This window comes from Limulus polyphemus, unplaced genomic scaffold (genome assembly GCF_000517525.1).
Source record: "Limulus polyphemus unplaced genomic scaffold, Limulus_polyphemus-2.1.2 Scaffold22, whole genome shotgun sequence".
NCBI lineage: Eukaryota > Metazoa > Arthropoda > Merostomata > Xiphosura > Limulidae > Limulus > Limulus polyphemus.
In genome coordinates this window covers 1,626,957-1,644,410 of record NW_013665632.1, presented here as the reverse complement: position 1 = coordinate 1,644,410, position 17,454 = coordinate 1,626,957, and the positions used below count along the sequence as shown (strand labels likewise).

The window sequence follows — 17,454 nt, the reverse complement described above, 5'->3', positions numbered from 1 at the left end:
TATTTGCCCAACTCACTAAATGATCTAAATCCTTTTGTAAATCAGCAGCATCCTCTTCTTCTTCACAGCTTGCAACACTCAAAACCTTAATATCTTCTGCAAATTTAAGTAATTTATTGACCATTCTTTCTTCTATGTCATTGAACATAAAGATATGTTCAGATTGGATATTTCAAATTTTTAAGATGATGATATCCTTTGTACTTAATGACATTGGAAAATAAAGGAATATGGATCAGTTTGGGTTACCAGGACTATCCAGAAAGAGAACTGCAGCATTTTTTACCCCAGCAAAAACTGCATCATATTGTAACAGGTGAGAATCCACAAACACAAAGGTCAGTAGCAAAAGCCATCCACTTTTCTCAGGTAACTGTATGCAGCATAATTAAGAAGGGTCTCTGTATGGAAATGAAGCCAACATGGTATAGATTCACCAAGATAAGGCTTAGAGTCAAATCTTTTGTTCAACTGTTCCATACCTTGAGCAAGTTAAGAATGAAATAAGTGTTCATTTTGTTCCATACAAAGCCATACTGGTCAAGTTGCCATTTGTAACTTTTATGGATTCATGTGCAATCAGACTGTTGAAATGGACACTGGAAAACAGTTGTCCTCATAAATGAAATGGATTATGGAAAGTATGTAGGGAGAAATGATTTGCTTTGGACATTACAGCCTTTTTATAGAACATTTTGCAATGGAAATTGAAGTTGCAGACTTATTGAGAGAGAAGCACAGTCATTGGATAAAGCACAATTAGATATGGTGACATGAACTTCAACAAAGTAGTAAGGCTCCAAAATCATTTCAAAATATCATACTCGAGCCTCTGTTTACATGATTATGTATACATACACACATCTTTTCTCACTTGTACATTTTAAATATCCAGACAAGTACGGTAAACAGAAGAAGTAAAATACTAATAATTTTACAACTAAATATAAAAAACTTAGGAAAACAAATTAGGTATACATTTTTTATATAATTATAAAAATTGTCACTTATTTTTACAAGATATTTTAGAACACATATACAAGCAAAAGATGGAAAATTTAAAATAATATATATACTAAATAAAGGATATCATAGAGATTTACTGTTAACCTGTTATTCATCCTCATAAATAATAATCTCTTTTTGTAAACGAGAACCATCTGGTTAACCTAAGTCTTCCTGAAAGATTTTAATGCTAACATAAGAAAAAAAAGTCATTTATTTCAGAATAGTAGTTTTGAAACTAATATTTTATAGAGCAGCTACTGTAATCTACAACTCTATGAACTTTAAGCGGTTGATAGACAGAGAAGAGCTTCATCCACTGATGTTGAGGAACACTGTGCCTATGTGTATGGCTCAATATGAACGAATACTTTCTACAGTAAGGTGAGATTTTCTTTTCCCTTATTATTCCTGCTTGATTAATACTTATTGTTGACATTTTTCTTGCATACAGTGTTTAGTGCAAAGTTTTCAAACCTTATTCTTTTGACAGTATTGTATAGTAATAGAATTTTGGCATAAATTTTTGTTTGGGGCAGTTTTGACAGATATTGCAAGGTTATGGTATCTTGAAAGGACAGTTTATTTTAGTAATAATAGCAGGAGAAATTTTGTAGTGTGCATATATGTTCTTGTAAGGTTGTAGCAATTGGGAAATAAATATTTCATCCTTTTAAGCTGCAGTTGTTATTAAATACTTTTCTGGCAATGGCTGCTATAAAGGAAATGTTGTTGTTTATTTCCTCTTTAGTAGTTAATTCTATAGTAAGAAAGGTTAAGTGTCTAATTCTTTTTTTCTAAAAGCAGTGTGCAAGCCCTGGTGGTTAACATACTCAGACTGTGAATTCCAGGGTTGATAGTTTGCAGCCTGTTGCCACAAAATGAGTGTTACAAGTGTGACAGTGAAACCTCACTATTCGTTCAGACAAGAATACTCTGAGATCTGGCAGGGGAAACTGTTGACTAAGTGCCTTCCCTCCATTCTTTCAGTTCAAAATTAGAAACAGATAGCCCAATGTATGAATGAGACACAAAGTAACTACTAGAAGGGAAAATTTGTTGTTTAATTCTTTTTTCATCAATAGTTCTTAAAAGAAAAGTTTGTTATTCAATTCATTCACAGTATAAACTAAGTTTTATTGATTATTATATAATATTGATTATATAATATCCAACCACCATAAAAAATTAGGAAATAAATATAAATTTTGCCTCTTCCATTCTAGAATGAACACAAATTATAACACGAAAACATAAATGTTTAGACGAAATAGCTTAAATCTCATAACATTATACATTTATATATGTTTATTATTTTTATCATATTGACCTTTCAGCTGTGCCTGGCTAACAACACAGAAGTTACAATGACGCGGCTCGCGTGCACTCATATTACCTTGTCAAATAACATAAAACTGACCTTTGGTCTGTACAAAGTAACTTGTCTTGGATGTGTTTTAGTAGACTAGTATTTTGTAAAATACAGTCACATTTAAATTTTTCTGAATTATATGTATGTATATTATTGCTATTTTGAAACAAGTTCTTAAACTTATTTTTTTTTAAACAGAACAGCAACTAAAGAAGTAAAGCAAACAATTCTCTGTTCTAGTTACGACCTTTGTACTCGGTTGCTGCTTGACGTAGGTTAAGCCTTTAAAAAATTTGCATACGGAGGATATGAAGCAAAATCTTTTTTTTAGGTTTTATATATATATATTTGAATAACTAAAAAGTCATAAATTACTACATTAATACTATAGAATTCCACTATAATTTATCAAGCTTAGTAACTAAGATGTATTTTAGTCAAAAATATGAAATTTCAAGTAGACTAAAGATACGCCCTACCTCATTGAAATAATGGTTCAAAAGAAAGAAATGACTCTAAGCCTGTTAAAGTGGCTGAGAAAGCCACTAGGTGGATATTCTCAGCTTCCGATTGGTTATTCATGTCATATGTAGAAGTAAGTGTCTATATAAGGGAGCGTTTCCAGAAATGGAAAGAGGTGCCACTGTGTTTGATTTATTACATGAGCAATGTCTTAGCAAATTGAAAAGATAAGAGGCTCTTATTTTATATTCTAGATTGTCAATATCGGCAGTTTGAGTTTCTAATTCGTACGAAACTATAGACGTAGTATTTTGACTTCACAAACATCTAATTTTAACCACTGCTGCATTCAGCATACCACATTAAGAAATTGAGTAATATATAGTACTAAAATTTGAATTATAATCTACAGTTTGATACCAAAGTTATTGACATAAATTCATGAAATGGTAGTCAAAAATCATTTTGAATGCGAGTCACCAAACGAGATGACCTGGCCTTTCACCCATGACCCATCTTGAAAAGGTTAATATATAAAATTTTATTTTCAGAATTCCGGGGGAAGATATGGATGAAGTGGTACATATTGAACCATCACAATCAAAAGTAAGTTTGTTTTTGTTATGGGATTTAGCTTTCTTATGTTATTGTGTGGCATTATCAGATTGGACTGATTTTTCTCAATGTTATGGTTAGTAACCTTGAAGTAAAAGGAGATCAGACAGAAACTGTATAAGGAAGAAATGCTTGAATTTTTCTGATTTTGATTGAATCTGATTTACAAGAAAGAGACTGGGCATTTGTTTGCACACAAACACAATCAAACTTAACACATGAACAATTGCTTTTATGCTTCATACTCACTGAGAGAGAGAAATTGAGAAATTTATTTATACTTTCTATACATTCTACAAATGTTAATATTAAGGCATAAATTTGAGACATTTAAGTTGACTATTCAACAGCTTGTTACAATCTGTAGTAACCTCTTTATTGGTGTCTGATCTATCTCTAAAATGTTCTGAATATAACTGAGAGAATCCAAGCTTTTTCTCATGGTGTTCACATCGACAAGCTTAGCTACATTTTGAAAACTGTAAATATTGTTTGATGGGTTTCTCCATATAAAGTTTCATAAGACTAGTAAAACAAAAAAAAAACAACTGATTTTTGTTAAAAATAATTGTTGGTTGATTTCATGAGATAAAACTAAAGGTTCTTATCACAGTGTGTTATAGGTAATGTATAATTCAGTGAAAATCAATTCACTCTGATCTTGGAAGAACATAGACAATACAATTACAGTTTGGCAAGAAAACTTGTGATTATAGTAGAATGACATGACCTCTTTGGAGAGATTAAAATGATATATATAGTATGGAATTAAAAGTTTTATAAGAAACATAAAAAACATGGTAATACCAAAAAAAAATCTGTAAGTTCCAATGTTTCCAAACATTTTTTATGCCATCATTAGTGTGAAATACTTTAAGAAAATAATTAACAGCTTTATAAGTAGAAAACAGCGTGAGCTTTTAAACAAGTAAATGTACAGTAAATGGCTGGAAAAAACTGTAGAAACATACATGCCTGCTAAGAAATCAGTAAATCAAATAACTTAAAGCTTACTGTACTTGTCAATTTTTAATGGGCACATGATGACAACTAGACTTTCGTTTTCCCTTTTTAATTCTTCCTATCATGGTGGAGCTACTCCAAATTAAACAAGTCTTCTTCATTTAACTCTTTCGACACGAACTCAGTCAATTTGACTGACCATGTAACCACTTTGTACTCATTTATAGTTATTATAGTTTTGACATTACTAATTTTTAGTATAGTATGCATACTGTCTCAAAACTTGGCAAACTTTCAGTGAACATTAAGTCTTTCCTATACAAAGATCGGATTTTTGACTAATCCAAGTGCAAAGTGATTTTCATGTTAAAACAAAAAATACTTTTCTTCATCTCAAAAATCTCAGATTTCATTTACTTAATCTCAAGACCTCCTAAATACATTTCAAATGTTTGCTATCAGTAAAAAAAAATGAAATAAATCTAAATTACTCTTTTTTTCTTTCTAGAATGATTTAAAATTGTAACATGAAACTACATTTGTTTATACTAAGTAGCTTTAAATTTGTAAGTGTATACATCTATTTATACTTAAATGTTATTGTTTTATTGCTCTTTGAACCATGTCTAACTACTGTTCGTGCTATTATAAGTTGTAAATCACTTGGGGAAAGTGGAGCTCACATTACGCTATCAAATTATATGACCCACGAGCTACTCTGAGCTGCTTGTGTGTGTACCTTGTGAAACTAATTTATAATATTATTATGTCAGATCGAAAAAAATCATGAAATATTCATTCACAAGATATATAAATTAAAAAAAAAGTTTTATTTTTTTAATAATAAGAGAGTTAAAAGCAGATGATTATTGAGAGTTGTGTTTATAATTCAATGATGTTGAGGCTATTGAAGGTCTCATGAAATTTATTGATGTTGAGGATATATAGATTTCTAGAAGGTGAGCAGACAATTAAGTGATAAAATATATAAATAGTGTGAGACGAGCAGAAACAGCAGACAGACAGAGCAGACAAGAAAGTAAAGGCATGGGAAGTAGAAGTTCGGCCAAGAAAAGTTAAACATAAAGTTAACTGCCATAGGAGTGAAAGGCCTAAGAGTTAATATAGGCCAAACAGTTTTAAAAGAGATAAGACGTATAATTTATTCCTTCAAACCGAGTAATTGAACCAGCCTGAATGCACTTTGACAAAAGGAACAGATGATATCTGAAGTACAGGAACCAGAAGAGCAGTATACAACTGTGGTAATTCATGCTATAATTGTAAGTGAATTATAATATATTCATACTAGTGTGATAGAAATAGAGAAAAATAATTGGCTTATCAACTGAAATTCTAAAGCAATTTGACAGGGCTAAGTTTATTTTTTAATAATCGCCAACAAATCACAGACACCTACTGTAGAAGAATCCTTAGCTCAACACCCATGTTATTCAACCTACTTATTAATTACTACTGTTGTATATAATATTAAGAAAAATAAGATTATTATTTTGGCATATTACTTATTTTACTTAATCTAACTTTAACTAATCAAAAGAGATTCCTACTTTTACATTTTAGTTATTTTTATAATAATAAATAGGAATACACATTAAAAATAAGAAATAAAGTACTCGCCCATTTCTTCTTTCTTTTGCTGTCGACTGTCAATGACACTTAACCCTACTTTTTCATACTAAAAGTAGTAATGCAATAAACATTTTTTTTAAATTAAATAATGCACCAAAGAACATAGAATAATAAAATGTAAAAAAAACAAAAAACAATTTCTCCTAACTATCACAATTTTTCTGGGTTTTCTAACTATGTGACAAGAGCCATGACAAATTTATCCAAGCTAGTCGTTATATTTCCCATGGCTAGAAAGCCAGAAAAGTTATGATATTTATAGTACATGGTCTTTATTTGTTGTTATTTTATATTCTTAGGTGTATTATTTAATTAGATAAAACAGTATTTATTTCAGTAGTATCATTAGTATAAATAAATAGGGTTAAATTTCACTGATAGTCTACAGCAAAAAGAAAAGGAAGACTCAGATAAGTGATGTATTCTTTGTTTTTCATGTGTATTCTTTATTTGTTATTATAAAAGTAACTAAAATATAGAAATTATAAACTTGTTAGATTACATAATATTAAAAAAAAAATTTTTCACAATGTATGCTTGAGAGTAGCCAATGCATTACATAATTCAATATGGAACTTGAGCTACTTGTTCACCAAGTGATTTACAACTTGTGTGGCAGGAATATTAGTTAGACACAGTTCAAAAGTCAATAAAACTATAAAATTAAGTATAAATAGATGTATATTGTTACAAGCTTTAAGCTACTTAGGATAAACAATTGTGATTTCCTGTTACAATTTGCAATCATTCCGGAAAGGAAAAAAACAGGTAACTTACAATCATTTCCTAAATTTATTATGGTGTTTATGGGGTTGGTCAATTTGACCAACCCTGTATAGAGTTATAGTATAGAAAATAACAATTAAAATTGAAGTTTATCTGAAAAACAAAAATCATTTGATATTTATTTAGGATGTTTTAGGGATTATGCAAACAAAATTTGAAAATTTTTGGATAGAGAAAGGCATTTTTAAATCGTATTGTGAAACTCGATTGCACTAGGAGCAGTCAACATGACACAGTGTAATTACAGACAAAGTTTTAGGAGAAATACTTAATTACAAAGTCTGATTTTTCATCTACGTAATATTTTATAAGTTTACTTAAAGGTTGCCAAATTTCGTGAAGATACATTAAGTACCTTCAGAGTCATAGAATGTATGCTACCACGATTATATGGTGGTTACAAGGTCATGTAAAAAAAAAAAAGAACCTATTGCAATAGGGTTAAATGAACAAGTTATTCAGTAATCAAACTTTTTTTAGAGCAGATAAATAATTAATATTAACTTATCAAAATTGTTTTGATTAAAGAAATATTACTTTAAGTAACAAGTAATGTTTGTAACTTGTAATAAGTAACAATATCTTAAGTTAAAGCTGTGTTGTTGTTTAGTTTAAACAAGGTGAACACAAACAATAGACATCACTGGTTACATAATTATGTAACCAATAGCTACTAGGGCCACCCTCACGTTCTTGAGTGATATACAAGTAAAAACCATGCATACCATCTTGCACAGTCAAGCAAAAGGATTAGTACTACCTAATATGTTTGTGATTGGGACAACTAACTGGGTGTAAAGATTCTTGGCTTATAAAAAATACTGACTCACTCAAACTAGTTGGGAGTAATGTCATAAAGGAGTGAAAATGTTGGATGCGAGTTTAGTTAGTATGTATCTGAAGCTGAATAGTTTGTTTGAATTATGGAAAAACTTATCAAGGCTATTTGCCACTATCTCTAATTTTGAACTGAGAATGCAACCAGCTGACAGCACCCACTGCTAACTTTTGGGTTATGTTTTACCAATGAACAGGATTGTCTTCTGGAAACTGAACAAAAAATTATAATGAGAAATCATAATGGCAATAGTTCAATTATTTGTGTAATTGGAATGATAAAGAATAAGAATTGGAAACATATTTTGATTAATTGATTAATTTGATAACATCAGTCGACTTAATTTTAACTTTGATTATTCGAGATAAACACAAAACGTTGCTCAGTAGTATATGTATATTTTCAGCTGACTAGTTTACAAGCTTTAAATAAACACTTTTCTATTTTTTTTTATTTTTTATTTTTATGTCCATAATTGATAATATATCAAGTGGAGCGCATTTATATTATTGATACTGATGCCTTGCACTTTATATGGACCTTTATAATATTCTTAGTGTCTATAATATGTTATATGTGTGTGTGTATATATATATATATATATATTTATTTATTTTTTCAAACAGCATGTGGTGATCATGTATAGAGGTATATTTTATAAAGTCAATGTCTATGACTCGTCTTTTCAACTTCTTTGTCCTGCAACTCTGGAGCAGCAGATACAATGGATTTTAGAGGATGCAAAAATACAAGCAGGTAACTGTTTTGGAATGCATTTACCTTTTGTTTCCAAGCATAAAGTTCATTTTGAGACTTTCAGTATATCCTGTAATTTTTCTGTTGAAATCACCATAATCTTACCTAATTGATTCTAGGATATCAAAATTAAAAATGTAATTAATTTCAAAATCCTTTTGTAGAAATATGTCAAAACTGATGTGAAAGGTGCTCTGTAATTTAGTTATATTTTGTGTTTGCATTGTAAATTTGCATTTATTTGAATGAAAATGTGGGATACATACTTTGTTAATTTTGTTTTCCCTCACATTTAATAAGAGACTGTATCAGATGAAGAAAAATCTCTTGCTGCATTAACTTCACTGGGCCGTACAGAGTGGGCAAAACTTCGAAAGATCTGGCTAAGCTCAGGAGTAAACAAGGAAAGCTTAGATGCAATAGAAAAATCTGTGTTTTTTGTAAGTTATTTTTTTTAGATTAATATTTTTTGCAAATTTTTTCTAATTACTAAAAATATCATCAAAAATTTTATTGAATTATGTCCATATTTATAGTTTCGTATTAGTATGATGCAAATACTTAATTTTATCTTTTATTACTAGATGGCACTGTTAGATCTAAAACCTACTTCCTTAACTGAGAGAGCTAACCTGCTATTGTGTGGAGATGGCTCTAGTGTATGGTTTGACAAATCTTTGAGTGTCCAGATTTTTGGGAATGCTAGAGGTGGGATGAACTGTGAACACAGCATGGCTGATGCCCCTGCTCTTGCTCACATGTGGGAATATGTTATGACAAAGGAGTAAGCTTTAATTTTCCTTCCTTACATTGTTTATATATATTTTCTCTTCTGTATAATTATTCATAATTGGATGATATCAAGTGTAAACTACTTTATAACACAGGGAATGCAAGATATTTTTTATTTAAAACATATTGTTACCTTAACAGCAGTATTATGTTCATTAGTCTAAATCTTCTTTATTAATGTTTATACAAATGAGCATGTATATAATACTAGTTGTACACATCTTCGGTTCTTACAGGAAAAATGTTTGTGCCTGGGAATATAAAAATCAAACTCACTGATCCTAGAAATTAGGTAAAACTTTCAAAATCAGTTAGTATAAAGTAAATAACCTGTTTTGGGGCTGGTTGTAGCCTAGTGTTTAATGTGCCTTGCTGTGGATCCAAGGATCTGTAGTTAGAGTTATGGTCAAATCTTACTATTACTCAATTAGAGTAGTCCGAAAGATGGTAGTAGGTGCTATAGACTAGTTGCTTTTCTTGTCTTTTTTGGCTTGGTAGAAATATCTGAAAACAAAGAATTAGTCAGGTTTTTATAAAGTGCTTGGCAAACTTCACAATTTTCTGTAAATTATTTACCATTATTTGTTTTTTATAAGTTTGAACTTTATATTCTGTTATAATTTAACTCTCTCAACATGGGCTTGGTCAATTTGACCAACCATGCGACCTCTTTGTACTCATTTTTAGTTTTTATAGATTTAATACTTCTAACTTTCAATATAGTTTGTATATCTTCACAAAATATGGCAGTCTTCCAGTTAATATTACAAGTCTTTCAAATACAAAAAATCATATTTTTTAGTGAAGTATTTTTAATAAACTAAGATAAAGATTTGTCCATGAATATATTATTTGTTTTGAATAGTCCACATGCAAAGTGATTTTCATGTTAAAATTAGAAATACTTTTCTTTTTGTCAAAACTCTCAAATTTCTTCCTAAATACATTTCAAACGTTTTTTTTCAGTAAAACAATATATTTTATCTGTTATTTTCTTTACCCTGTCTTTATACAGGATCCATCTATTTGACTGATCTTGTAACAACCAATAAAAAAAAATCTAAATTACTATTTTTTTCTTTCTAGAATGACTTCAAATTGTAACTGAAACTACATTCACTTATCCTAAGTAGCTTTAAGCTCGTAACAGTATACAACTATTTATAATTAAATTTTGTCCTTTTGATTGCACTTTGAACTGTGTCTAACTATCATCCGTGCCATTATAAGTTGTAAATCATTCGGTGAAAGTGCAGATCACATTATTCTATTGAATTACATCACCCACGAGCTACTACAAGCTGCTTGCGTGTATGCCTCATGAAACATTTTTATTAGATTATCATTATTTATTTTACCTAATCTTAACTAACCTAAAAAGATCCCTATTTTTACATCTTAGTTACTTTTATAATAAAAAATAAACATTAAAAACAAGAAATAAAGTACTTACCCAATTTTTTTTTTCTTGTTGTCGATTGTTGATGTTATTTAACCCTACTTTTTTTATACTAATGGTTAGTAATGCACTAAATAATTTTTACTTAATTAGATAATGCACCAAAGAACAAAGACTAATAACATACAAAAAGTAGACAATTTCCCCTAACTCAAAATTTTTCTGGCTTTCTAACTATATGACAAGAGCTGTTGCAATTTCATCCAAGCTAGTTGTTAGCTTCCCCATGGGAACTGAGCTTTTACTATGAATGAAGTTGATGCTTATCTGTTCAGAACATGTTATACAATACATCATTTGAGAGAGATGAAAACCTTGGTTTTTTATTGGTTATAGGTAATATATAATTAAATGTAAGAGAGAACTATTAACAAATCCTGAAAAAGAGGATGTGGCAGGAAGGGTCTGATTTTCTATTTGAAAGCTCTGTAACTAAACAAAATTGATTGATTGTTTTTTGTTTTTATTAATTTTGCACAAAGCTACATGAGGGTTATCTGCATTAGCCTTCCCTAATTTAGCAGTGAAAGACTAGAGGAAAGTCAGCTTGTCATCCCCACCCACTACCAACTCTTGCGCTACTCTTTTACCAATGAATAATGCCCCCACAGCTGAAAGGACGAGCATGTTTGGTGGGATGGGGATTCGGTGATAGGGTTAACTCTATCTGCCCAGGCATCATTTACTGTGCATATCACGAGGTTTTAGTGACCTACATTTAAAATTTAATATACTACTTTTTGTTTATGTTATACCAATTAGTATAGCATAAAATCATAGCTAATAATCCATATTTTAAAAGTATATAAGTTTTAAGTTCTTAATTTTATAAGGCAATATCTTAAAAAATCGTGCATTTCTTTTATTGTGAGAAATGTGACATGTTTTCTTTCATCCCTTCTTTATTTTATTCTCCACCCCTCCAGTAATTACGAAATTTAATATAAATTACTCACTATAAATTCATCATTGCTTGGACAAACCATAATTTTTACAGCCTTCAATCTTGTTTGGTTACTGAGCCATCAAATAGGAAATCGGACCCCTCTTGCCACACCCAACTGTCACATCCTGTCATTCAGGATTTGTTAATAATTCTCTCTTACGCTTAATACTACATTATATATATATATATATAACCAATAGAAAGCCAAAGATTTCATCTATCAAATTACATACTATATTACATTGTTTTCTGAACAGAGAATTGTCATTTTTCTCTGTTAGTACAAGCTTTGTTCCTACACTAAAGATAATTACTAGCTTGGATAAATTTGTAACAGCTCTTGTCACATAGTTAGAAAGCCAGAAAAATTGTGATAGTTAGGGGAAATTGTTAGTTTTTTTACATGTTATTATTCTATGTTCTTTGGTGCATTATTTAATTAAATAAAAATTATTTAGTGCATTACTACCATTAGTGTAAAAAAAAAAGTAGGGTTAAGTGTCATTGACAGTCGACAGCAAAAGAAAAAAGACCAGAGTAAGTACTTTATTTCTTGTTTTTCATGTTTATTCTTTATTTATTATTATAAAAGTAACTAAAATGTAAAAATAGGGATCTCTTTAGATTAGTTAAAATTAAATTAGTTAAAATAAATAATGATAATAATATAATAAAAATGTTTCAGAAGGCACACATGCGAGCAGCTCAGAGTAGCTTGTGGGTAATGTAATTCGAAAGAGTAACGTGAGCTCCATGTTCCCCAAGTGATTTGCAAATTATAAAGGCATGAATAGTAGTAGATAGACGTGGTTCAAAGAGCAATAAAACAATAAAATTTAATCATAAATAGATATATATTGTTTTGAGTTTAAAGCTACTTAGTATAAGTTTCATGTCACAATTTGAAGCCATTCTGAAAAAAAGAAAAGGGTAATTTAGGTTTCCTTTTTTTTCTCTTTTTGGTGGTTACGAGGACAGTCAAGTTGGTCTACCTTGTATAGAGTTAAGGTAGAGAAAATAACAGATGAAATATAAACTTTACTGAAAACAAACATTTGAAATGTATTTAGGAGCTTTTAGAGATTACACAAATGAAATTCTAGATTTTTGAGATGAAGAAAGTATTTTTAATCATAATATGAAAACCACTCTGCACACGGACTAGTAAAAAAAGTAAATTCATTATATTCACAGACAAATCTTTTTTAGCTTATTAAAATATATGACATTTTGTATGTGAAAGATTTATAATATTTACTGAAAGTTTGCCAAACTTTGTGAAGATGTACATAGTATATTGAAAGTTTGTAGTATCAAAACTATAAAGACTTTAAGCGAGTACAAAGAGGTCATTTAGTCAGTCATATTGACAAAGCTCATGTTGAGAGAGTTACATAGGGAAAATATATCCCAAGAGAACTAAGCACACGGTGTGAGATTAAAAACTGTTTAGTAGCATGAAGAACCTAGGGCAAGTTTTATACTGTAACAATTTTAAACCTTATACTATTTAACAGTTTCTTCATTACAAGCTTTAGTCATGGCCAAAGCTCAATTAATATACAACATAAACTAAATAGCTCAGACAAGATTTATCAACAATGTGCACAATGGAACAAATATTTAAAATATTTTAAGAACTTAAAATTGCATGCAAAGTTAATTATTTTCTTTTAAACTGATCAACTTCTTTATTAAGTGAAGTATGAGATTTTTGATCAGTTAGCTTATGTAAGAGTTATTCGTGTAAGAACTCTGAAAAATTGTTAATCAGTTGTACATCATTCAGAATAATGTATTTTGAATCCAAAGTGACTGGCTGTGATGAAAAATCTTGAGTCAGAATGACATTCAAATGATTTTTGAAATGTAATTGTAATACTACAGGTATTTAATAATTACTAGACTGTTTAAAGTCCTTTAATACTTTTCTATATTTGTTTTTCATATAAATAACAAAACTATATTCTAAATGACTATTATAAAAGCTTTTCATAGCTTAAACTTGAAAAACAAATAATATGTATAGCTAGTGTATTTATTGTTGAAATTATATATTAAATGGTACTATAATACTTTTACTAGTGTATTTAAGAGGAAAACTGATAGAAATTGTTTCAATTGAAACTGACTGAAAGTGTCTACTGTTAGCATGTTGGGGTTTCAAGCTTATGTTGGATACACACACACAAAAGAATGAATATGTATATAAAAACAAAATTAAACATGTTTTTTGTTTGTACATCTGTCAGATAAAATATATCAATGTAGGAAATTTGAAGTTATTGTTGTGTTTAGACTATATAGTATGTTATGTACGCCATTGGATTTGGTTATGGGATAACCATGTTTGGTTTTAATAATTCATAGCTATGTATGTTGTTATACTCTATAGAATTTTGTGAACTTAATTTTTTATTGTTGTCATTTGATTACAAGTTTTTTTGAAAGTTACTATGAAACATGTTTTTTATTTAGCCACATTAATAATCAACAGGTGAATATGACTGAGCTTATCCAAAACTTATCCAGTCACAGCCAAAAAAACAAAATTTACGTGTTTGACTTTCGACTGACCATTATCTTGTGCTCTGATCATGCATTTACTGTCACTTGTGTACAGTTGAATTAATTAGAACTTATTCTGCTACCATAATTAAAGAGTAAGGACCATAAGTGATTAAAATAAGATTGTTTTCCTGCTCTGTTTTTGTCAACATTAATACCACAAGATTGCAAATTAAAAATATGGTCTTTTTTTTTTGAGTAAATTATAAACGTAGAATGAATTAGAAGAGAACCTAACCAGCATGTTAAACACATTGTAAATTAACAATCAAATCGATTATGTCAAACATGTTTTAAATCAGTTGTAGGATTATTATAATGTTAGGCTGTACCATCACAGATACTTGTGCTAATTACTTTCATAATTCAAGTTTAACAGGACTTCACCAGCTCATTTAGATGTAGCGCAGAACTCTCATTAATGTGTGGAAATGTAGTTATAGGAATTCTGATCATTCAATATACACTTCCAAATGGAATGTTGTTGTTTTTTTGGGTGTCAAATTTTGCAACTTGCGTATACCTGTATTTATCTATTATTTTCTAATTTTATAGAGTCTTGGAAAAACAATATGATGAAGACGGAAGTTGTATGCCACCACACAGACCATTTAAGCAAGCTACAGTGAAGAAACCTCAACGTTTAGTTTGGGAAGTTGTCCCAGAATTTGCTAAAGAAATTCGTAGTGCCCTGCAATTTGCAAAAAAGGTATAAAGCTTACATCTGTTTAAAGTATTTTTAGGTATTTATATTATTGCAATATTTATGAACAGGATGTCCCTTTCACATACTTGCATCTCTTTAAATTTGAGTACAAACTTCTATAAGGTCTTTTTAGATATGTTTGTTTGCACTTTCTATTAAGAATTCATATTTTCAGGGGAAATTTGATTTGTATTATGTTAAACAATAGTTTGTGCTAAGTTGTAGTTTACAGACTTTAACAAAATGTATTAAGTGTTTTTTTATGTATGAATCTGCAGGATGAATGATTTATGACTATATTTTTTTAGACATATCAGTCAAGTATAGATGTTGAAATCATCAGGCAAGGATTTGCTTGCTATATTTTGGTATTGTTTTGCCTTTTTTATGTTTAACTAAATGTATTTTAATATACATTTGTATAAAAATGTATTGAGCTGGTTATGAATGGTAAGAGTGTGTGTTGTAAGAAGTAGGAGGGACTTGACTGAGAGATATAGTACCTATAAGTGGTTTGATCATGGTTATGAATAACTGAATAAAGAATTTACCTGAAAATTTGTAATTGACATGATTTGAGTTTATGTATTTTAATGAGACATGCTATTCAATCAACCCATCAATGTGGGTTATTAGGAATATTTAATACCTAATCTATACTTTTAAGAAGAACTAAATATTATGAGTAAAAAACACAAAAGAACTACATACTTGAATTTATGATGTAAAATACTACCTACAGTATGATATCAAACACATATTTATTTTTACCATGTTATCAAAATCATTGTATATAATGTAAATACATTAGAAATGAGATGTAAAACTATAATGTATTTATTATTAAGAGTGAAACTATTTAGATCATTGAAATAATTACAAATTTAATATTTCAAGTGTATGTGAATTGCAAAATCTCACCTACATGTGAACCACATCATGTTAATGTTATTTAAGAAAATTAAAACTAGATCATGCAGTGCCTTGCAAACGTATTCACTCCCTATCAATAATGTCATATATTGATGAAATACAAATAATGTAAACAATTTTTTTAGTGAACTTATTTTTATTCAAAACTCTAATGATCAAACTTAACACTGTTATGTGTGAAAGAGGTTGAACGTTAGAAAAACCTTCAAAAAAATATAAATTGAAATTTGATGCTTGCATAAGTATTCAGCCCTCTAAGTCAGTACTTGGTGGAAGCACCTTTTGCAACAATTACTGCTATGAGTTTTTTTGAACATGTCTCTACCAACTTTCCACAATGGAATGATGTAATTTTTGCCCATTCTTTGTGGTAAAATTTCTCCAATTCTGACAAGTTCGTTGGGGATCATTTGGTGAACTGCAATCTTCAAATCTTCAAATTTTTTATTGGATTCAAGTCAGGACTTTGACTGGACCACTCCAGAATGTCCACTTTCTCCTTTTGAAGCCACTCCAGTGTGTCTTGTGCTTTGGCTCATTGTCCTGCTGAAATGTGAATTTTTGACCCAGTTTTAGATTGTTGACTAACTCAAGCAGGTTTTCCTCTAGGATTTGTCTGTACTTTACACTATCCATCTTCCCCTCAATCCTGACAAGCTTCTAAGTCTCTGCTGATGAGAAACATTCCCATAACATGATGCTATCACAACCATGCTTGACAGTTGGGATGGTGTTGACTGGGTGATGTGCTGTGTTGGGCTTGTGCCAGATGTAACGCTTTGAATTTAGACCAAAAAAGCTCAATTTTTGACTCGTCTGAACACAAAACCTTCTGCCACATGTCTGCAGTATCACTTGCATGCCAACTCCATACAAGATTTAAGATGATTCTTTTTCAATAATGGCTTCTTTCTTGCCACTCGCCCATACAGGCCAGCTTTATATAGAGACCAAGCCATATATATATATAAACACTTAACTCCCATCTGAGACATGGAACTTTGCAAATCTTCCAAAGTCACTGTTGGCTTCACAATGACATCCCGAACCAGTTTCCTGCTTCCCCAGCTGCTTCGTTTGGAAGAGTGGCCTGATTTGGGTAATGACTAGGTGGTATGAAGCACATCCCACTTCTTAATGATGGACTTCACCATACTCAAAGTGACAATCAGTGACTTTGAAATTTTCTTCTAACCTTCTCCTGATCTGTGCTTCTCTGACACTTTATCCCTGACTTGTTTGGAAAGCTTCTTGGTCTTTATGGTTGATTTGTCGTATCACTGTGTGAGATGTGGCTTGAACAGATGCATTTACTCAAGTCAAGTTAAACCAATTTGATTACACACAGACAGGGACCATTATACTAATTTTGTGGCCTTTCAAACTAATCTTTTGCACCTGAACTGGTGTAGGGTTGAATACTTAAGCAATTGAGAATATTATCATAATATCAGCATTTGTTTTTATCTTTCTCAGTTTAGAGTAGATTGTGTAGATTCTAAATATACACCTGGAAAAAAGTTAAGCACCCCCAAATATTTTTCAGGATTGCTTATTGAAAATAAGGTTTAATTTTCATGATGTTGAGCAATGTTCATAA

General features: G+C 30.1%; 1 protein-coding gene across 1 annotated transcript in view; it reads left to right on the top strand.

Annotated features, from left to right (window-relative positions):
* LOC106458432 (carnitine O-palmitoyltransferase 1, liver isoform-like) overlaps positions 1–17,454 on the top strand; it is a 98,716-nt gene that overhangs the window by 58,595 nt on the left and 22,667 nt on the right. The window contains exons 8-13 of the mRNA XM_013917948.2: positions 1,258–1,389; positions 3,391–3,445; positions 8,321–8,450; positions 8,751–8,890; positions 9,035–9,234; positions 14,771–14,924. Of these exons, the coding sequence (XP_013773402.1) occupies positions 1,258–1,389; positions 3,391–3,445; positions 8,321–8,450; positions 8,751–8,890; positions 9,035–9,234; positions 14,771–14,924 (811 nt within the window). The remainder of the gene's footprint in view (positions 1–1,257; positions 1,390–3,390; positions 3,446–8,320; positions 8,451–8,750; positions 8,891–9,034; positions 9,235–14,770; positions 14,925–17,454) is intronic.